A 22,679-nucleotide genomic window follows, 5' to 3' on the forward strand; every position below is an offset into this window, starting at 1 on the left:
GGAATTCTCTGCCACAGAAGGTAGTTGAGGCCACAGTTCATTGGCTATATTTAAGAGGGAGTTAGATGTGGCTAAAGGGATCAGGGGGTATGGAGAGAAGGCAGGTACAGGATACTGAGTTGGATGATCAGCCATGATCATATTGAATGGCGGTGCAGGCTCGAAGGGCCAAATGGTCTACTCCTGCACCTATTTTCTATGTTTCTATGTTTCCTGTAAAACTTGGTGGGTGCTTCATACAATTGTGTCAACCATTATTTTGTTTTCTCTCAGTGGGAAGTGGTGAAGGCATTTCCGGTGCACATTCTGGCCTAGGACAGTATAACCTGTCACAGTATCAATGTAAAGATTTTTGTTTCCTTCCTCAGTTTACTGAGCCAATATTCCCCAGAGCTGAGAAGAATGAGAGGAGATCATGCTGAAATGTGCAGATTTCTGCAGGGCTTTGAAGGCAGGTTGTGGTGATAACGCCTCTCTAACTGAGAAGCGTTAAACCAAGGGTAGACAAAAATGCTGGAGAAACTCAGCGGGTGAGGCAGCATCTATGGAGAGAAGCAGTAGGCGATGTTTCGGGTCGAAACGCTTCTTTAGACTGATGTCGGCGGGGGAGGGAGAGAAAAAGAAAGGAAGAGGCGGATACAATGGGCTGTGGGAGAGCTGGGAAGGGGAGGGGAAGGAGGGAGAAACTAAGGACTATATGAAATTGGAGAAGTCAATGTTCATACTGCTGGGGTGTAAACTACACAAGCAAAATATGAGGTGCTGTTCCCCCAATTTGCACTGGGCATCACTCTGGCAATGGAGGAGGCCCAGGACAGAAAGGTCAGATTCGGAATGGGAGGGGGAGTTGAAGTGCTGAGCCACCGGGAGATCAGGTTGGTTAGTGCGAGCTGAGCGGAGATGTTGGGCGAAGCGATCGTCGAGCCTGCGCTTGGTCTCGCCGATGTGGAGAAGTTGACACCTGGAACAGCGGATGCAGTAGATAAGGTTCGAGGAGGTGCAGGTGAACCTCTCACTCACCTGGAAAGGCTGCTTGGGTCCTTGGATATAGTCGAGGGGGGAGGTAAAGCGACAAGTGCAGCATTTCCTGCGGTTGCAAGGGAAATTACCCGGGGGGGGTGGTTTGGGTGGGAAGGGACGAATTGACCAGGGAGTTTTGGAGGGAACAGTCTCTGTGGAAGGCAGAGAGGGGAGGAGATGGGTAGATGTGGCTAGTGGTAGGATCCCTTTGGAGGTGGCAAAAATGCCGGAGGATGTCACAACAGTGCACTCAATGCAGTGATCAATAGATATCTGGACGTTAAGGGAATCAACTGATTTGGGGGAAAACTCATGGAAATAGAACTGAAATAGATGATCAGCCATGTTCTTGATCAGTGGTGGAACAGACTTGGAGTATATGGTCTACTCGCGTTCCTAGTTCTTAAATCCTTACATACTCTGATATGTAAATCTCCAAATCTGAGGAAGGACATTATTGCCATAGAGGGAGTGCAGAGAAGGTTCACTAGACTGATTCCTGGGATGTCAGGACTGGCTTATGAAGAAAGACTGGATAGACTTGGTTTATACTCTCTAGAATTTAGGAGATTGAGAGGGGATCTTATAGAAACGTACAAAATTCTTAAGGGGTTGGACAGGCTAGATGCAGGAAGATTGTTCCCGATGTTGGGGAAGTCCACGACAAGGGGTCACAGCTTAAGGATAAGGGGGAAATCCTTTAAAACCGAGATGAGAATAACTTTTTTCACACAGAGAGTGGTGAATCTCTGGAACTCTCTGCCACAGAGGGTAGTTGAGGCCAGTTCATTGGCTATATTTAAGAGGGAGTTAGATGTGGCCCTTGTGGCTAAGGGGATCAGAGGGTATGGAGAGAAGACAGGTACGGGATACTGAGTTGGATGATCAGCCATGATCATATTGAATGGCGGTGCAGGCTCGAAGGGCCGAATGGCCTACTCCTGCACTTAGTTTCTATGTTTCTATGTTTCTATGTAACAAACAACATTAAACATTCCAGTTTCCAGCTACTCATAATTCAATTCTACTGCATGCAAAGTTGCTCAACCATTCTTTCTGGACTGTTGCATTGAGGCACTTGCACTCCATGAAGCGTGCTCTGTACCGTGGCAATACAACAGGGGGCTACTTTGACTGACTCCAATAACATCCATGCATGGCCTCCCACCACTTACACTGCATGACGTGCCATCTCCTTGTTTTATTGCACCCATGTGACCAACTGGCTTTCCATTGAACTCATAAAACTGTAACATCTGCATGGCTGAACCATGAAGACGACGCTACTATTAACATAGATTTGAGTTTTGAACAAAATTGACCAGTTTTTTAAACATTTTAAACATTAAGAATTTTACATGTATAATTCTTAAGGGATTGGACAGGCTAGACGCAGGAAAATGTTCCTGATGTTGGGGGAGTGCAGAACCAGGGGTCACAATTTAAGAATAAGGGGTAGGCCATTTAGGACTGAGATGAGGAAAAACATTTTCACCCTCAGAGTTGTGAGTCTGTGGGATTCTCTGCCACAGACAGCAGTGGAGGCCAATTCACTGGATGTTTTCAAGAGAGAGTTAGATATAGCTCTTAGGTCTAATGGAATCAAGGGGACAAAACAGGAACGGGGTACTGATTTTGGATGATCAGCTATGACCATATTAAATGGTGGAGCTGGCTCTAAGGGACAAATGGATCCTCCTGCACCTATGTTCTATGTTTCTATTATGTCCTTCTTTTCAAACATTCCACATGCTCGTCTGAACTTGCCCACTTTATCGACTGCCTTTTCTTCAGTTCTCCCATCTACCAACTGCATACTAAGTAATCCCGTCAAGTGTGATCTAAAATATTTGGAAATTGCACCTTTATGCCAGTATGTTTAATCTGACCACGTAATGCCAGCCATTCTCTGGTCCATGGTACTGATCCCAAACTGAGTTCTCAAGAATATTTGATGCCATCAGATTATAATATCTCTTCAAAGGTACCACCATATCCTCACAACTGATGATTCGAGGCACCAGCAGACTCACCAATGTCTCATTGCTGGCAGCAACAATATCACCTTTCATTTTTAGCACATCATCTCATTTTCAAATGTATGACCTCCTATAGAATCTGAACCATATTTTTTTAGCTTAGAGAGATACAGCGTGGAAATAGGTATTTGGCCCACCGAGTCTGCACCGACCAGCGATCCACATGCTTATACTATCCTACACACACTAGGGACAATTTACAATTTCACCATGCCAATAAACCTACAAACCTGTACGTCTTTGGAGTGTGGGAGGAAACTGGAGCTCCTGGAGAAAACCCGTGCAGGTCACGGGGAGAACGTACAAACTCTGTACAGACAGCACTCGTTGTCAGGATCGAACTGGGGTCTCTGGTGCCATGAGGCAGCAATTCTACTATCGTGCCGCCCTCAGGACCATTTCCCATTAGTTACCCTTGGGACCATTTACACTTATTCCACAGCCAAGGCCAATAGTTGAGTCTGCTGGTATCTTTGATGCTTCAGCCATACTCACCACTTCTTTCAATGTTTTAAGTAGGAACCCCATTCTGTCCTTTCCTAATACTAGATCGTTGCCCTAATTTCTTCAATGTACCATGTGGTATGCTTGGAATTTAAAGGAATTCTGACATTTATAGTCACAATGTGGAAACAGGCCCTTTGTCTCAACTTGCCCACACCAGCCAACATGTCCCAGCTATACTAGTCCCACCTGCCCACATTTGGCCAATATCCCTCCAAACGCGTTCTATCCATGTACCTAGATAACTGTTTCATAAACGTTGGGATGGTCCCAGCCTCAACTACGTCCTCTGGCGACTTGTGTGGGTGGGCGGCGCGACTCACGTCGCAGCGGCCTCTGCAGTCCGTCTGTCATTTTTTTATTTGTTGTCGGGTTTGAATGTTTGAATGTAGTTTAAAGTGCTTTTTTTTTAAACTGGGTATGTGTGTGGGGGGCGGGGGTGAGGGAAACTTTAAAAAATTTCCTCTGCACGGAGAACCCGACCTTTTCCATGTCGGGTCTCCGTTGTCGTTGGGGCCTAGCACTGTGGAGCGGCCTCCAATTGGAATGACCTGGGGCTCCAGTCGCGGAGCTGCGGACTTACCCACCATTCGGAGCTGGCCGAGTTCGGAGCAGGAGGAGCTGTGGTGGCGCGCTGCTGCGACCCGACCGTGGAGATTCGGAGATCCAACCGCAGGTCTGGTGAACGGTGACACCGGGAGCCCGCGGGTCCCTGCTGGGAGACCGCTTTTCGGGGCTTCCGCAATCAGCGACTTCTCCCGCCCGAGTTGCGGGGTTGAAAATTACCTGGAGCGGGGCCTTACATCATCGCCCGGCGCGGCTTTAAATTAAATGCCCGCCGAGGGCTCCAACACCAAGACCCGGGGCGCGGCCTTGCATCACCCAGCGCGGCTTTAATGTTCGCGGGACACTTACCATCGCCCGCCGGGGGCTTTGACTCTGACATTGGGAGGAGAATGAGGAGTGCAGGGGAGAGATAAGACTTTGCCTTCCATCACAGTGAGGAGGAGATTCACTGTGATGGATGTCTGTGTAAATTGTGTTGTGTCTTGGTTCTTTTTCTTGTTTGTATGACTGCAGAAACCAAATTTCGTTTGAACCTCAATGAGGTTCAAATGACACAAATAAATTGTAATTGTATTGTATTGTATTGTATTGTATTGTATTGTACTGTATTGTATTGTTCCATACACCCATCACCTTTTGTGTGAAAAAGTTACCCCTCAATTCCTATTAAATCTTTTCCCCGTCACCTTAAACCTATGACCTCTGGCCCTCGCTTCACCTACTCTGGGCAAAAGACTCTGGGCATCTACCCAATCTATTCCTCTAATGATTTTATACACCTCTATAAGATCACCCCTCATCCTCCTGCGCTCCAAGGAATTGTCCCAGGCTATTCAATCTCTCCATATTGTTCAGAACCTCTAGTCCTGGCAGCATCCTCATGAATCTTTTCTGTACCCTTTCCAGCTTGACAACAACTTCCCTTTAACACGGTGCCCAGAACTGAACACAATACTCTAAATGCGGACTCACCAACATCTTATACAACTGCAACATGATCTCCAAACTTCTGTACTCAATACTCTGACTGATGAAGGCCAATGTGCCAATAACCTTTTTGACCATATTATCTACCTGTGACTTGACCTTCAAGGAACAATGCTCTACACTCCTAGATCCATCTGTTCTACAACACTCCGCAGAGCCCTACCATTCACTGTGTAGGTCCTGCTCATGTTGGACTTCCCAAAATGCAACACCTCACATTTTGCTACATATATTATAGTTTGATCAGAGACAAACAGATCCTGGGCAAACAATACACATGTTCTCTGCACATCAGTAGAAACAAGGAACTGCAGATGCTATATTACAAAAGTAGACAAAGTGGTGGAGTAACACAACAGGTCAGGCAGCATCTCTGGGGCCTATTTCCATACTTTATGACTTTATGATTCTACAATCTGGCCTCAAACACCACCCAAGTTGCTCATTGTCATTTTTTTAAACATTAAGTTATACAATTATACAATTTATTTATTGTCAAAGTTCAAACGAAATTTGGTTTCTGCAGTCATACAACAAGAAAAGAACCTAGACACACACCAACACAATTTACACAAACATCCATCACAGTGAATCTCCTCCTCACTGTGGTGGAAGGCAAAGTCTTGTCTTCTTTTAAACCTTTCTAAAACATCCAAAGCACATGCATTAAGATGGGTAATAAGCACACACTCCGTTCACAGCTCAAAGGTTACCAATACACTGAAGTGCTCCATGGAGCCCCTTCTTAGTTTGCTATTATCCAGTTAAATTAAACATTTGATTTAAATAATGAGTGTTTTTTCTTAAACATAGATAGATATGGACATGGGCAAGTGGGACTAACTTAGATGGGGCATCTTGGTTGGCATGGGCAATTTGGGCAGAAGGGCCTGTGTCGATGGCCTGTTACTAGATTACTCTGCGCTGTCGCTCAATGAACAGATTTATACAACTCTTATTTCCTTTTGATATGGCTTCACATTCAAAATATTATTTAGCTATCTTGAAAGAACTACTTTGTATTCATATGTGAACATTATATCTGTATATGAGTGCACAAACAATAAGGGTATGATTGGAATGAAAGAAAATGACAGCTAACAATATTTTCCGAAGGGCTTGTGTATCTGCTTTGCACAAAATAACATCTAATTTGTGGAATAGACTATCACTTAGTACAGTTTAAGAAAGAACTGTAGATGCTGGAAAAATCAAAGGTAGACAAAAAGTCTGGAGAAACTCAGCGGGTGAGGCAGCATCTATGGAGCGAAGGAATAGGTGTAATCATGTGTAATTTAAAGGGACATCACTGGAATGCCATTGTTGTTATAGTAAGTGATCACTGTTACCTGTAGGCTTTATTTGATACAAAATGTCCATCACAGGCTCAGTTCATCACCAGTCTAGTCGCTGCTCCAGCTCAACCTGTTTGACCTGAGTTCAGGCTCATCTCTGACCTCATCGCTTAGTTCATCTCAGCCTCAACTCATCTCCAAGCTGATCATAACCCCTGCTCACCCATGACCTGGCTTAAGCTAAATCTGATCACAGCCACAGATCATCCCAGGATTGATTGTGACACCCAACTCAGGACTTGATTAGGCTTGTCTTGTCAAAATTCAAGGGCACGATGCCATCTCGACCCTTCTAGTTACACATAATCTCCCCTAGTATATACCCACTCAGACCTCTCCATTCCCCTCCCATTAACTGCCCTCTCTTTTAAATGATAAAAACAAACCTGCCTCCACCACCTTCACTGGAAGCTCATTCCACACAGCTACCACTCTCTGAGTAAAGAAGTTCCCCCTCATGTTACCCCTAAACTTCAGTCCCTTAATTCCCATGTCATGTCCCCTTGTTTGAATCTTCCCTACTCTCAGTGGGAAAAGCTTTTCCACGTCAACTCTGTCTATCCCTCTCATCATTTTAAAAACCTCTATCAAGTCCCCCCTTAACCTTCTGCTCCAAAGAATAAAGCCCTAACTTGTTCAACCTTTCTCTGTAACGTAGTTGCTGAAACCCAGGCAACATTCTAGTAAATCTCCTCTGTACTCTCTCTATTTTGTTGACATCCTTCCTATAATTAGGCGACCAAAACTGTACACCATACCCCAGAATTGGCCTCACCAATGCTTGTACAATTTAAGCATTATCCCAAGTACTCAATGCTCTGAATGCACACCAAAAGTTTTCTTTTGCTTGAGATAAGGAACTGTGTTATTCCCAGATCCCTCTGTTCACCTACATTCTTCAATTCCCTACCATTTACCATGTACGTCCTATTTTGATTTGTCCTGCCAAGATGTAGCACCTCACACTTATCAGCATTAAACTCCATCTGCCATCTTTCAGCCCACTCTTCCAACTGGCATAAATCTCTCTGTAGACTTTGAAACTCTACTTCATTACCCGCAACCCCACCTATCTTAGTATCACTGCATATACTAATGGTTTACCATCATCCGATCATTGATGTAGACAAACAACAGTGGACGGAACAAATCCCTGTGGTAGTCACTGGCCTCAACCTGGAAAAAATCCACCATTATCTGGATCTCCCAAGCCACTGTTGAATCCATCTTGCTACTCCACCATTAATACCCAACCATTGAACCCTTCTTAACCAACCTCTCCATGAGAACCTTATGCCTTACTGCCTATACTGCTGAGTTCTAACTCCAGCATTTTTGGGTACTCAAAAGTTAGTTCACAGTGAAGATTACATCAGCACTTGCCTTGACCTTGTTCTATTGCTCCTTTACATCATAAATGCCTCTAAAAATACCAATAAAATGGTAGTGTCAAGGTTCACATTGACCTGAACAAGTCATCACTGCTTTAATGAGCTATGCAAGTTACTCAATGCAAGTCGCTTGGATAAGGAACTGATAGAAACCTCTTGGTTAATGTCCCAGGCAGTACTTACATCACACGGAAGATTAGTGCAGGAAAGAACTGCAGATGCTGGTTTACACCGAAGGTAGACACAAAATGATGGAATAAATCAGTGGGTTGGGCAGCATCTCTGGAGAAAAAGAATCTGAAGAAAGGTCTCAACCCAAAAACGTCACCCATTCCTTCTCTCCAGAGATGCTGCCTGTCCTGCTGAGTTACTCCAGCATTTTGGGTCTATCTTCAGGTGGAAGATTAAACAGCCTTTGTGTTCATTCTTTCTTAGAGCCCAGCCAACAACACAGAAAATTGTTTTAAGACCCATCTCACATCCTGGGTTAAAAATGTTCCGAAATTCTTTCTAACAACAAGGCACAATCTTATCTTCATAACTATAACACTTGGTGTGTGTGTGTGTGTGTGTGTGTGTGTGTGTGTGTGTGTGTGTGTGTGTGTGTGTGTGTGTGTGTGTGTGTGTGTGTTTATTTGTATGTGTGCGATTACATCTACTCGAAGAAACGGCGCCTGGCAGCAAATTTTTTACATATTCCGGTAGAGATTTATCCCGTGAAAGCAATAAATCTTATCTGAAAAATTAATGCATTATTTCTCGAGTTATTAATCAAAATGTTCACAAATCTTAAGAAACTTGGAAAAAATAACTTCTTATTCCTTGATGATGTCACAATGGATCTGTCTGATGACGTTTGATCGCACTGCGACTGACATCAACTCCCACCCCTCCCTCCTTCCCCCATTGTTCAAAAGTCGCCCTGTCGAACTCCCGACAGCATCTGTCGATGAACGCTCGTGCCTCGGCTCAGGTTTCCCAACAATTGCCGAGTCCTTTGGTCGATGAACACTCATGCCTCATCTCACTTCTCTCCCCCTCTGTCTCCGCCCCTCGTTTTGGCCTTGCTCGGGTCCCTCTCTGTCCCCCTCTCTGCCCACCCTCCCTCTAACCTCTGACCCTCCCTTTCCCCCTCCCCTCCCCCCCCCCCCCCCCCCCCTCTGCCCTGCCCCCTCTCTCTCTCTGCCCCCCCCTCCTCTCTCCCCACCTTAATATTCTGTGAGACCTATCTCTGAGAGGTGGAGTTTTGCGTTCGGGAACCAGCCTCCCCTGTCCGCCGTGCGCCCCCCCTCCCCTCCCTCTCTACACCCTCTCTCTCCCTCTCTACGCCCCCCTCTCCCTGACCCCCCCCCTCTCTAGCCGTGCCTGCGCAGTTGGGAGCTATGCGTGAGTGGATAGGGCGGGGGATGGGGTAAAAGGAGCGAATGAATAATATTCATATAATATCAAAGGGGGGTTAGTGTGTGTGTATGTGTGTGTGTGGGAACCAGCCCTGTGTGTGTGGGTGGTTAGTGTGCCACCCCCTCCCTCTCCCTCTCTGTACACCCCCCTCTAGTCTCCCACTGTGTGTGTGTGTCTGTCCCTCTCCCTCTGTGTCCCCCCCTGGGGGGGGTGGCCGTGCCTGTGTGTGTGTGTGGGGGGTGGAGCTATGGGTGAGTGTGGGGGGGGGGGTGGGTTAAAGGAGCAAATTAATAATGTGTAATATAATGGGTGGGGGGGGGGGGGGTAGTAGTGTGTGTGTGTGTGGGGGGGGGGGGTGGTTAGTGTGTGGGTGTGTGATGCCGAAGGCCGCTCCCCCACCCCTTACATCAGTCTCAAGAAGGGTCTTAACCCGGGCTTATTTCCTTCGCTCCATAGATGCTGCCTCACCCTCTGAGTTTCTCCAGCATTTTAGTCTACCTTCGATTTCCCAGCATCGTCTTCTTAAGTTACTTCTTAAACAAGAGATAAGGAAGAGTAAGGTGTGAAAATGAGACATCAAAGGGGATGCAGTTCAAGGAAATACAGATAAAATCATTGTATCTTGGAGAAGGTTGTAATGAAGCATACAGAGATAACATTTAATCAGGACAGTCTGACTGGGAGGAGAACTAGGAAGAGGGATGATGAAGAGAGAGAGAGAAAGGTAGGGGTTGAAGTTAGAGAAACTTGAAGTTAGAGGTTAACATTCATAGCACTGGGGTGGAAGCTGCCCAAGCAAAATGTGAGGTGCTGTTCCTCGAATTTGCTCTGGGGCTCACTGACAGTGGAGTGACAGGACAGAAAGGTCAATGTGGGAATGGGAGGGGGAGTTAAACTGTTTAGCAACCGGGAGATCAGGTGGGTTTAGGCAGACTGAATGGAGGTGTTCAGCGAAAGAATCACCGATATATAGGAGCCCACACCTGGAACAGCGGAAACAGTAAATGATGTTGGACATGGTGTAAGTGAACCACTGCCTCATCTGATAAGACAGTCAGGGTCTGTAGATGGAGTTGAGGGAGGAGGTATAGGGACAGGTTTTGCATCTTCTGCTGTTGCACGGGAAGGTACCTGGGGAAGGGGTAGTTTGGGTGGGAAGGGACGAGTTAACCAGGGAGTAGCAGAAGGAAGGATCTCTGCAGAAAGCAGAAAGGAGTGGAGATGTGACTAGTGGTGGGATCCCGTTGGAGGTGGCAACAATGGAGAAAACAGCTGATGAGATGAAAGGTGAGGACAAGGGGGACTCTGTATGTTTTGTTACAATTTGTGAGAATTATTGGTTCCTAAGTTTATCACCTATTGCAGTGTATGTAACAAGCACATTATCTAAAATGCTACTTTCCTGAAATTACTTAAAATTGCACTTATGGCAATAATTAGACAGATGGGAGCTGTTTGCAGAGCAGCTGTACATTATATAATGTTGCTTGGAACAGTTTTATGATTAGGTGAGTTAATAATTTACTGCCAAATACTCCATAAAACAAACACCTCTCCAAAATATCAGTTATGGTTTAAAAATCTAATCTGAGTGTGGCATATCTGGAGGAAAAGGGAAAAACTAGAAAGGATATGATACCGACTAGTTATTCATAAAATGAGCTCTCTTTAAGGTAATTTTGTTTTTAAATCAATCATTAAAATGTCTGGAAAAACAAATAAAAGAACTATTAAGCTTAACCCATGTAACTACTGGATTCTGCTTTCAGGAACCTAAGCAATGTTTGTTTGCTTAATGCTTTATGTATCTTGAACATCAGCAACTAATCCTAAGTTAACAGAACTCACATTTCCCCAAAAATATTAAAAAAGCATCTTGCTTTTCAACACACAAACATATACGCTCAGGCACACACATGCATAAACAAACATCATGCATGTCTAAAATGCTGCATAGATTTCGCTTCATGTTCAGCACATTCAGATTTGAGTAGCATTTTACAATCTGCCCAATTTGCTATCTCCTCTTCACAGAGATGACTTACATTTTAATTCTTTGAAACATATCTGTTTGTTTTTAACCTCAAGAGTAAATTATGAGCCCACACTAAAAATGCTTTCAGTACAATGTTATTATTTGTACCAATGTAAAAACAGGAACAAAGCAATCGTTGGGTGCTCTGAGAATCTTTATCTCAGAGAGGTTGCCCATAGGTGTTCAGTTTAAACACCTCTTACCTGAACACGTATTAAATTAAAATGTGCTGTTCATTCAAAGACAAATTTTGTTGAAAGTGCTTATTATTTCCCCTGTTCCCTTTAGTTTAGCTTAGTCTAGTTTAGAGATACAGTACTGAAACAGACCTTTTCGGCCCACCAAGTCCGCACCGGCCAGCGATCCCCGCACATTAACACTATCCTGCACACACTAGGGACAATATACCAAGCCAATTAGCCTACAAACCTGTATGTCTTTGGAGTGTGGGAGGAAATCGGATATCTCGGAGAATACCCATGCAGGTCACAGGTAGACCGTAAAAAAATCCGTGCAGACAAGCACCTGTAGCCAGTATTAAACCCAAGTCTCTTGCGCTGTAAGGTAGCAACTCTATTGCTGCACCATTGTGCACCATTATATTTATGTTCTTTTAGAGTCATAGAGTCATACAGTCGCACAGTTACTACCCTTTGTGTAAAAAAGTTACCCTAGGCCTATGTCCTCCAGTTCTCAATTCCCCTACTCAGGGCAAAAGTGTGCATTTACCCTATCTATTCCTCTCATGATCTTGTATATCGCTATAAGATCATCCCTCTAAAAGATCATCCGGCATCCGCCTGCACTCCAAGGAATAAACCCTTAGCCTGCTCAACCTCCCCATATTACTCAGTCCCTTGAGTCCTGGCAACATTATGGTAAATCTTCTCTAAACACTGTCAAGCTTGACAACATCTTTCCTGTAGCATGGTGACCAAAACTGAACACAATACTCTATACAGTATGTGGCCTCACCACTGTCCAATAACTGTAACATAACCTTCAAACTTCTTTACTCAATACTCTGACTGATGAAGTCCAATGTGCCGAAAGCCATCGGCAAGCCAGAGCAAGACTTAAACAGAAATGGTCGAATCCTAGAGAGAGTTGCAAACCGAGAGATCTGTGAGTAAAGGTGCATGGTTCCTGGAAAGAGACAAGTCAGATGTAGTAAACAAGGCCTTTGGCATGCTGCCTTCATTGGAACGGAATTTGAGTACAAATGTTGGGACATCGTGATGCAGTTGTACAAGTAGTAATAAGACCACACTTGGAGTATTATGTTCAGCTCTGGTTGCCCAGCTATGTTGGAAAGGCTGCAGAAGGTATTCACCAGGATAACTCTGGAGTTTACAGGCTTGAGTTATAGGGACAGGTTGGATATACTGTGAAGCATAGGAGTATAGGAGATTGCGGGGTGACGTTATTGTGGTGTACAAGATCACGAGGAGCATGGAGAAAGTGAATGCTAATTGTAATTCTCACAGTTGAGCATTTAAAGCTGGAGGGCTTAGGATTTAGGTGAAAGGGAAGAGAATTAAGAGGGATATAAGAAGCAACTTTCTCTTACAGAGCATAGTTTTTATCTGGAATGAGCTGCCAGAAGAAGCAATAGAAGCGGATACTGTTGCAACAACGGATGACATTTGAATAGACATATGGAAAGGAAAGGGTGTGATGCCTATGGGTCAAATAGAGACAAACAGGACTTGACCAGTATGCCAACTTGGTTTGCATGGACAAGATGGGCTGAAGGGCCTCTTTCTGTGCTGCATAGTTCTATGATTCTATGGCTATTAGATCACCCCTCAGTCTCCTGCGCTCCAAGGCTTAAAGCCCTAGACTATCAGGGGACCTATGCAAGGATTTTGTTTGTGGATTTTAGCTCTGCATTCAACACCATTGTGCCAGAGTTACTACACTCCAAACTCTCCCAGTTGGCTGTGCCTGAACCCTTCTGTCGGTGGATCACCAACTACCTGACAGACAGGAAGCAGCATGTGAGGCTGGGAAAGCACATTTCGGACCTGCTGACCCTCAGCATAGGAGCACTGGAAGGCTGCGTACTCTCCCCTCTCCTTTCCTTTACTCACTCTACACCAACGACTGCACCTCCACAGACTCCTCTGTCAAGCTTCTCAAGTTTGAGGACGACACAACCCTGATTGGACCTGTAGAGGACAACCCTGTAGAGGAATCTGCCTACAGACAGGAAGTGACACAGCTGGCATCCTGGTGCCATCGCAACAGCCTGGAGCTCAATGTTCTTAAAACAGTGGGATTGTAGACTTTAGGAGAGCTCCCCCTCCCAGAAATGTGTTTGCAGACTATCTTAAATGGAGGCACAAAATTAGCCACCCTCCAGTCCTTAGGTCCATCACCTGTTTCTAATGATGATTCATTTTTCTCAGCTAGGCTCCTGCTTTTCTCCAGCTTCCCACGATGTCATTGCATATATATCTGACCAGGCCTGGCGATGTATCTGCCTTCATACATCCTAGGACATTCAGCACCTCCTTGATGCTAATACATAATCCTCAAGACATTGCCATTAACTTTGCCAAGATCCCTTGTCTTCATGTTTTTATCCATGGTAAATATAGGGTAGAAATATTCATTAGCCATCTTCTGCAACTCTGAACATGGAGACAATCATATGTTTTGTCACGCATGCCAGCACTGCTCCTTGATTTAGACCATTGGCCCAGACCTCCAGTCACATCACCATCCCTCCAATACTATCCTCTGGCTTCTCTGGCTTAGAATTTTGAATCCAATCTACCAAGTCACTGAATACTCTACTGAAGTCCATGCAGGCAGCATCCACTGCCCTTCCATCACCAATCACCTTTGTCACCTCCTCGTTCAGAAGACATGACCTCCCACACAGAAGTTGTTCTGACTTTTCTTAATAAGTCCATGCATTTTCTAATGTAAGTAAAATCTCTCTGCAGGAATCTTCTCCAATCATTTCTGGCATAATTTGCTCGATTATTCCTATTGTCCATTTAAACAAAAACATCAGGAGCAATTCTTCATTATTTTGGGGCTTCGACCATTACCATAAAGCATACAAAGACACCAGCTATTAAGGCCCCAGCAATCTCCTCTCTTGCCTCCATCATTAAAGGGCCTGTCCCATGAGCAATGCAGTCATGCAGCAAGCGCGACTGTTCAAAAATTCTGCGCGGCAACGGCCTGCCAGCCCGCAGCCGCATTGAGGCCATACGCACCGCCTCGACAGGTGTACGCACCATCTCGATGCCGTACGCACCGTCTCCACGCCGTACGCAGTGTCTTGACAGCGTACGCCTAGCGCGAACTTCCCGCGGACTTCGCTCGAACTTCATGTCAACTCGTATGGGATCACTCGATCTCCGCGCGGCCCCCGCTTCCGGTTTGGTCGAGCTCGCTGCATGCAGTCGCATGCTGGTGGCTCAGGCCCTGTATGGGGATCACTCGACCTCCGCGTGGCCCCCTGCTTCCAGTTTGATCGCGCTTGCCGCATGTAGTTGCATGCTCATGAGACAGGCCCTTTACTTGGGATAGATTCCATCAGTCCCCAGTGATATATCAACCTTAATGCTTTTCAAATGACCTGACACCTCCTCCTTTGTGATATCAATGTGCCACAGAGTATTACCATTCCTCTCCCTGATCACACTATTCTCCATGTTCTTAAGTTGATTAGTGAAATTTCTAATCAGTTCTTAGCTTTCCCCTATCCAATGTGCGTATACCCATATTTGTTAGCAGGGAATCACAGCAAAATAAGGACACAAATAAGCCATCCAGTCCATCTCTTCATCAGTTATTCAATGTAATCAGGCCAGAGCCTTTATCTTCATATTCCTAAACTCTCTTCATATCTCTTTATTCCTTTCTAGATACGCATTTGTCTCAAACTTAAATATATTCAATGACTTGGACCAACAGCCTTCTCTGGGAGATTGTGACATAGTTCTACACATCCAGAGGAAACATTCTGTTGTATCCAGATTGTTAATCTCTATTAGAATTCGATGAAATTAATATAGGATTAGTTGTCTAATCTCTCAACATGTTGTATATCCCACATTACCAGGAATCAGTCTGACAAACCTCTGTAGTTTGTTTTGGTTTGGTATGGTATAGTATAGTATAGTATAATATAGTATACTACAGTATAGTGTAGCATAGTTTAGATTAATTTAGTTTAGTTTAGTTTAGTTTAGTTTAGTTGTTTAGCTTAGTTTAGCTAAGTTTAATTTAGTTTATTTTATTGTCGCGTATACCAAGGTACAATGAAAAGCTTTTTGTTGCGTGCTATCCAGTGAGTGGAAAGATTATACATGATTACAATCCAGCCATCCACAGTGCACAGACACAGGATAAAGGAAATAATGTTAAAGGAAATAATAAATCAGCCATGATCATACTGAATGATATTGCAGGCTCGAAGGGCCGAATGGCCTACTCCTGCACCTATTTTCTATGTTTCTATGTTTAGTGCAGATAAAGTCCAGTAAAGTCCAATCAAAGATAAACTGAGGTTCTCCTCTGAGGTTGATAGTAGGTCAGGACCGCTCTCTTGTTGATGATAGGATGGTTCAGTTGTCAGATTCAACTTTAATTGTCATTGTCAGTGTACAGTGCAGAGACAACGGAATGCAGTTAGCATCTCCCTGGAAGAGCGACATAGAATATGATTTGATTCTGATTTGATGTCTGATAATAGCTGGGAAAAAATCTGTCCCAGAATTTGGAGGTATGCATTTTCACATTTCTGTACCTCTAGCCTGATGAGAGAAGGGAGTGACCGGGGTGAAACTCATCCTTGATTATGCTGCTGGGCTTGCCGAGGCTGTATGAAGTGTAGATGGAGTCAATGGAAGGGGGGTTGGTTTTCATGATGGTCTGGGCTGCATCCACAATTCTCTGTAATTTCTTGTTGTGCTGGATGGAGCGGTTCCCAAACCAAGCTGTGATGCATTCCAATAAAATATTTTCTACTTTCATCTATAGAGGTTGGTGAGAGTTGTTAAGGATGTGGATAAATGTGAGATTATCCACTTTGGTGACAAGAACAGGAAGGCGGATTATAATCTGAAGGCTGTCAAGTTAGGAAAACAGGAAGTGCAACAAGATCTAGGTGACCTTGTTCATCAGTCACTGACGGTGGTGGCAGTCACGGTGGCACGGCGGTAGGGTTGCTGCCTTACAGCAAAATGCAGCGCCAGAGATCCGGATTCGATCCTGACTACAGGTGCTGTCTGTATGGAGTTTGTACGTTCTCCCCGTGACCTGCGTGGGCTTTCTCCGAGATCCTCAGTTTCCTCCCACACTCCAAAGACATACAGGTTTGAAGGTTAATTGGATTGGTTAATTGGCTTGTAAAATGTAAAAAATGTCCAAGTTGGCGATATGCAGAGTACTGCCCTGCTGACTATAACATTCAGAAGGTTCAGGTGGTTCAGAAGGTACAGCAGGCAATGAAGAAAGTGAATGGCATGTTGGCCTTCATAACAAGATGAGTTGAGCAAATAGGTCCTGCTGCAGTTGTACAGGGCCCTAGTGAGACCACACCTGCAGTATTGTGTGCAGTTTTGGTCTCCAAATTTGAGGAAGGACTTTCTTGCTATTGAGGGAGTGCAGCGTAGGTTCACGAGGTTAATTCCGGGATTGGCGGGACTGTCATAAGCTGAGAGAATGGAGCGACTGGAGGTATACTCTGGAATTTAGAAGGATCAGAGGGGTTCTTATTGAAACATATAAGATTATTATATAAGCAGGTGTCTTTTCAAATGTTGAGGGAGAGTTGGTGTCATTATCAGAAAGTTGTGAAAGCTGCTAAGAGGAAACATTTCTCAGGTATTATCCTCTCTGACTGCCGCAGCCCTCGTGTTTTGTTTAACACCATTAACACAGTTCTTAATGCCCCGCAGGCAGTCTGTATGGAGGCGTCCCCTGCTGTACGTGAGAACTTCCTCCGCTTTTTTGTTGATAAGGTCGCTATGATTAGAGCTCTAATCCCACCATCTGCTTATGACCCCTCGGTATCTGTTCCATGCACGGCTGTATTTGATCATTTTAAGCCCGTGTCTCTCTCCTTTTTGCATGAGATTGTTGGTCGTTCAAAGCCCTCAGGTTCTCCGAATGATGCTGTTCCTCCTCGGCTGTTTAAGGAGGTGTTGCCCACTGTAGGACAATCTGTTATCGCTGTCGTTAATAGCAGTTTGTCCTCGGGTGTTGTTCCTGTGCTTTTTAAACATGCAGTAGTACAACCCCTGATTAAGAAACCTGCTCTTGACCCTACAGTTCTTGGGAATTTCAGGCCTATCTCCAAACTGCCTTTTTTTATCAAAAGTCCTAGAGAGGATCGTGCACAGGCAATTGATGGCCTTTTTGGAGGAACATGACGTTTTGGAGATTTTCCAGTCCGGTTTTAAGTCCCGGAACAGCACAGAATCGGCCCTTTTGAGGGTTTTTAATGATATTTTTTTGGCTACTGATCAAGGTGACTGTGTTGTCCTCGTGCTTTTAGATTTGTCAGCTGCCTTTGACACAGTGGATCATGAAATTTTGATCTCCCGTTTGGAGCAGTGGGTGAGTATCAGGGGCATAGCACTGGAGTGGTTCAGGTCGTACTTGGCTAATCGAACTTTTTGTGTCAGCCTTGGGGACTCTGTATCCTCCTCTGCTCCTCTCTCGTGTGGGGTCCCACAGGGCTCAGTTCTTGGCCCTCTCCTCTTTTCACTCTATTTGCTCCCACTCGGTTCCATCCTTAGGAAGCACGGGATTTCATTCCACTTTTATGCTGATGACAGTCAGCTTTATGTGCCTCTGGGAAAGGGGGGTGTACACTCTGTCGGGCTCTTGCTTGAGTGTCTTAGTGACATAAAGGCCTGGATGTCACTGAACTTTTTAAAATTTAATGATGACAAGACGGAGGTAATGATCTTTGGTGGCACCTCTGGGCCCCCCCCCTGTTGATCTAGGCTCTTTGTCTGCATATCTCAAACCTAACATCACGAACCTGGGGATTAAAGTGGACCCTGAGCTTAGATTTGACTGTCAGGTAAGGGCTGTTGTTAAATCTGTTTTTTTCCATCTGAGGCAGCTGGCAAAAATAAAGCCGATTTTGTCAAGGCAGCACTTTGAGACGGTAATCCATGCCTTTGTTACCACCCGGCTGGATTACTGCAATGCACTGTATCTGGGGGTTAGTCGGTCCTCCATCGCCCGTCTCCAGATGGTACAGAATGCAGCTGTTCGTCTCTTGACTGGCACACGAAAGCATGATCATGTTTCTCACCTTTTGGCCTCTCTCTACTGGCTGCCTATTCAGTATAGGATTTGTTTTAAAACTCTTTTATTTACTTTTAAATCCCTAAGTGGTCTTGCCCCGTCCTACCTATCTGAGCTTCTTCACCCTTATTCGCCCTCCCGCTCTCTCAGGTCAGATGATCAGCTGCTCCTGATTGAGCCAAAGACTAAGCGGAAGCTCAGAGGGGACCGTGCCTTTGCTGTGTCGGCTCCGAGATTGTGGAATGAATTGCCTCTGCACGTTAAACAGGCCCCTTCTCTAGCTGTTTTTAAGTCACTCCTGAAGACATATCTATTCTCCATGGCCTTTGTAGACCAGTGAGGTGTTGAATTGTTTATTAACTTTATTTGCTTGGTTTTTCTGCGTTGTTCGTACTCGTGTTTTATGTATTTTAATTTATTGTTTGGATTTTTGTATGTAATTTATGCGCCTCGTGTTAGTTGTATGTTCTGTTGTTCTGCCTGTTTTATGATGTCTTGCTTGTTTTCTTTTTTCTGTACAGCACTTTGGTCAGCTTTGGTTGTTTTTTAAGGTGCTTAACAAATAAAGTTATTATTATTATTATTATTAAGGTATTGGACATGCTAGAGGCAGGAAACATGTTCCTGATGTTGGGAGAGTCCAGACCAGAGGCCACATTAAGAATTAGGGGTAGGCCATTTAGAACAGAGATGAGGAAAAATGTTCCCACCCAGAGAGTTGTGAATCTGTAGAATTCTCTGCCTCAGAAGGCAGCAGAGGTCAATTCTCTGGATGCTTTCAAGAGAGAGTTAGATAGAGCTCTTAAAAATAGCGGAGTCAAGGGATATGGGGAGAAGGCAGGAACGGGGTACTGATTGTGGATGATCCGCCATGATCACAGTGAATGGCAGTGCTGGCTCGAAGTGCCAAATGGCCTACTCCTGCACCTATTGTCTATTGTCTATTGACATGCTGAATTTCTTAAGCTTTCTAAGGCAGTAAAAGCATTGGTGTGTTTTCTTGGCCATTGATTCATATGGCTGGTCCAGCACAAATTGCTGATGATATTTACTCCTGGGAACTTGAAGCTGTCAACAATCTATACTCTCTGAACCATTGCCTGAAACATTGTTGTTCATTTCTCCCTACAGTAAACTCTCGTTATAACGGACCATAATTGTGTCCATTATTGCCGATTGTCTGCTATAACCGGGTAAGGTATTATCATTGTATAAATAGTAGGAACAAACAGCTGCAGTTGCTGGTTAATACACAAAAGGCCACAAAGGAGTAACTCAGCAGGTCAGGCAGCATCACTGGAGAACATGGATATGTGATGTTTTGGGTCGAGACCCTTCTTCAGACACAGTCCAGAACTGGCCTTGGAATCCAGGTGAGACCCTATCTATGTCTCTCATCATTGTATATACTTCGACCTAGTGCCCCCTCAACCTCTGGCATTCCAGAAAAAACAATCCAAGTCTGCCCAACCTCTCCTTGCAGCTACTGCACTCTAATGCAGAGATCATTGTGGCAAAGATGATGGCTGGTAAATCTGGATCCATGTCCCAGCATGAAACCATGCCTTTAAAAGAGGGAGAGGAGAGAGTAAATCTCTGCATTGAAATGAGTTGTTAAGAAAAAATAACGAATTATGTGAAGCACAGCGTTATTGAACAATTCATTTTATTTTTATAAGATCTGAATTCTTCTAATAGAGCACTAAAACTGCATTGTGAAATAATAGCAAATTGTATTCAAAAGAGGTGATTTGCTCCATTCAATTGACAATCCATATACACAGTAAATGCGATGAATTATGAATATTTGCTGATATGGGTATGCAATATGCAAATGGAGCATTGAGTCAAATTGTTACAGTTACAGTCACAGAGAGAAAATATAAACTCCATCCAGTCAGTGCAGGAGGTCAGAATCATACCCATGTCCCTGCAGATTGAGGCAGCAACACAACATGCAGTGCAATAAATCTGCCCAGTAGAAATACATCTGAATAATTCCAAAAACTGAAAATAAAGTAAATAAATGTACTTAAAATAACTTTACCTCGTGTAAAATAGTTAAAACATTAATTAATAGGAAAAGCAGCATTATGTTTTGTTATGAGGTTCAGTGACCCTGTTCAAAATAAAGGGTCTACATTAGATGTGCAATGTATGGCTGGGAAAAAGCTGAGTAGCCAAATACCCCGTCTCAAGGAAAGGTGCCGACCTGAAACGTTACCTATCCATGTAATCGAGATATGTTGCCTGACCGGCTGAGTTACTCCAGCATGTTGTGTCTTTCCTAAGCGATTTCAACCCCACTCAATTAAATTATGGGACTATCATTAAAACCCGTTGTGAGTCCAAAGATACGTAGGTTTTCACCTGCTGTGATGACAGAGATACACTAGTTATTTAGCTACTCCCCGTGAAACTGCAGTGTAAAACCTACAGTGATCCCATCCAAATGCATACACTTTGAACTTCACTTTTGAAATTCATTGTTACATAAAGAAACCAAATCCCACAGAGTTCAACGAAAAAATACTTGATACATACAGTGGATGCAAAAGAAAATTAACTTCTATTTCATGTTTAGGAATCAAAATTTAAAATGTTCTGATTGGCTACATGTTGAAGAATTAGAGTGTAAATATTGAAGCTTCATATTATCAGAATTTTTCAAAAATTTGCAGGATTAGAAAATCAAATATTTAGAACAGTATCCTGATAATTGTCTGTTCCTTAAATCAATATATAGAACCATCCAGGTTTCATTTCGGACAAAAACCATTGGTTTGCTGAAGAACCAGATCCAATTGTTTTATCATAAGTTCACAAGTTATAGGAGCATATTTAGGCCATTCGGCCCGTCAAGTTGCCTCCACCATTCAATCATGACAGATCTTTCCCTCTCAACCCCATTCTCCTGCCTTCTCCACACATATTTACTATAGTATTTTTTAATTTTGAAAGTTAAATATCTTTAAGAATCAGAAAGCAGAATGCAAAACTGCTAACAGATAAATTCTCTATGTGTAAACACATTGCCCTTTACAATGTATCAGGCTGGCTGTGGCAATATTTAAACACTGAAGTAGAGTAAGTGACATTTTCAATTTGAAATAATCAGATTATGTGGAACTCCTTAAAATTATTTCAACCATTGTATCCATTGTAATCCAAAAGGATATTTTCCTTCTACCTAATTGAATTTCCATTGAATTCTAAATATATTTTAAAATTCCACAGGCTACCAGGTTTTAATGCTATTATTAATAAACTCCAATTAAGAAGCATGTTTTTTCTCAGACAAGTTATTGTTCTTCATATTTCTTACAACATTTGCTCTAGTTTACATTTGTTATCATATTCTTTCTGTTCATTGAGATAAATATCACACTGTACTCTAATTACCATCGAAGAAATACACATTTACAGAAACTATTGCAGAATAAATAATAGTAAATCATATTTCTTTATATAATTATTATCTGATTGCTATTGAACTACATACCTCCTCCATGGCTTTGACAGAGATAGGGGAAACGCCACACGTTTCCTAATCCCACACAAAAACCAACACAAGTCAGCAAGTACTGAGCTTTGTTGTCCCATTTGGGTCGATCATCCACCTCTTCAATTTCTCTCCTCTCAAGCTCTTCATAGGAAGGAATTCTATCATCCAAGCCGGGATTCGGCAGAACGAGTTTTGGGAATTTGAGCCTTGGCATTATGGTTTTGAGACAAGCTGTCTCTCACTGGCAGCAGGAAAGCAGAAGGGGTCTGAACAAATTGGAAGGTGCTCTTGCGAACTATGTGCTTTTATACTGAACCTTTAGCACCATCATCTGTAGGTCTATTTGCTGCGAATTGATGTGTTAGCAGAATCTTCAACCATCCCAGTATAATCTGATAATTATTAATGCATTTTATCACCTGGAAGATTACAGTTTTGAGATACAATTGCAGGTTTTGTATCAGAAGACTTCTCAATTTAAATTTATTTGATTCTGTTGGAAATCATCTTGATTGCCTCCTTGATTTAATTTTTATCACCCACTTCTTTTACAGCAAGCAGTATAATAATCAGCACATTCTTATTTAA

General features: G+C 43.6%; 1 protein-coding gene across 1 annotated transcript in view; it reads right to left on the reverse strand.

The window, feature by feature from the left end:
* The window catches only part of LOC129710808 (sodium-dependent neutral amino acid transporter B(0)AT1-like), a 44,577-nt gene extending 22,202 nt beyond the window's left edge, over positions 1–22,375 (reverse strand). The window contains exon 1 of the mRNA XM_055658062.1: positions 22,089–22,375. Within this exon, the coding sequence (XP_055514037.1) occupies positions 22,089–22,305 (217 nt within the window). The 5' untranslated portion in view covers positions 22,306–22,375. The remainder of the gene's footprint in view (positions 1–22,088) is intronic.
* Between the last annotated feature and the right edge of the window lie 304 nt (positions 22,376–22,679).

Source organism: Leucoraja erinacea, chromosome 2, assembly GCF_028641065.1.
Source record: "Leucoraja erinacea ecotype New England chromosome 2, Leri_hhj_1, whole genome shotgun sequence".
In the NCBI taxonomy this organism is placed as follows: domain Eukaryota; kingdom Metazoa; phylum Chordata; class Chondrichthyes; order Rajiformes; family Rajidae; genus Leucoraja; species Leucoraja erinaceus.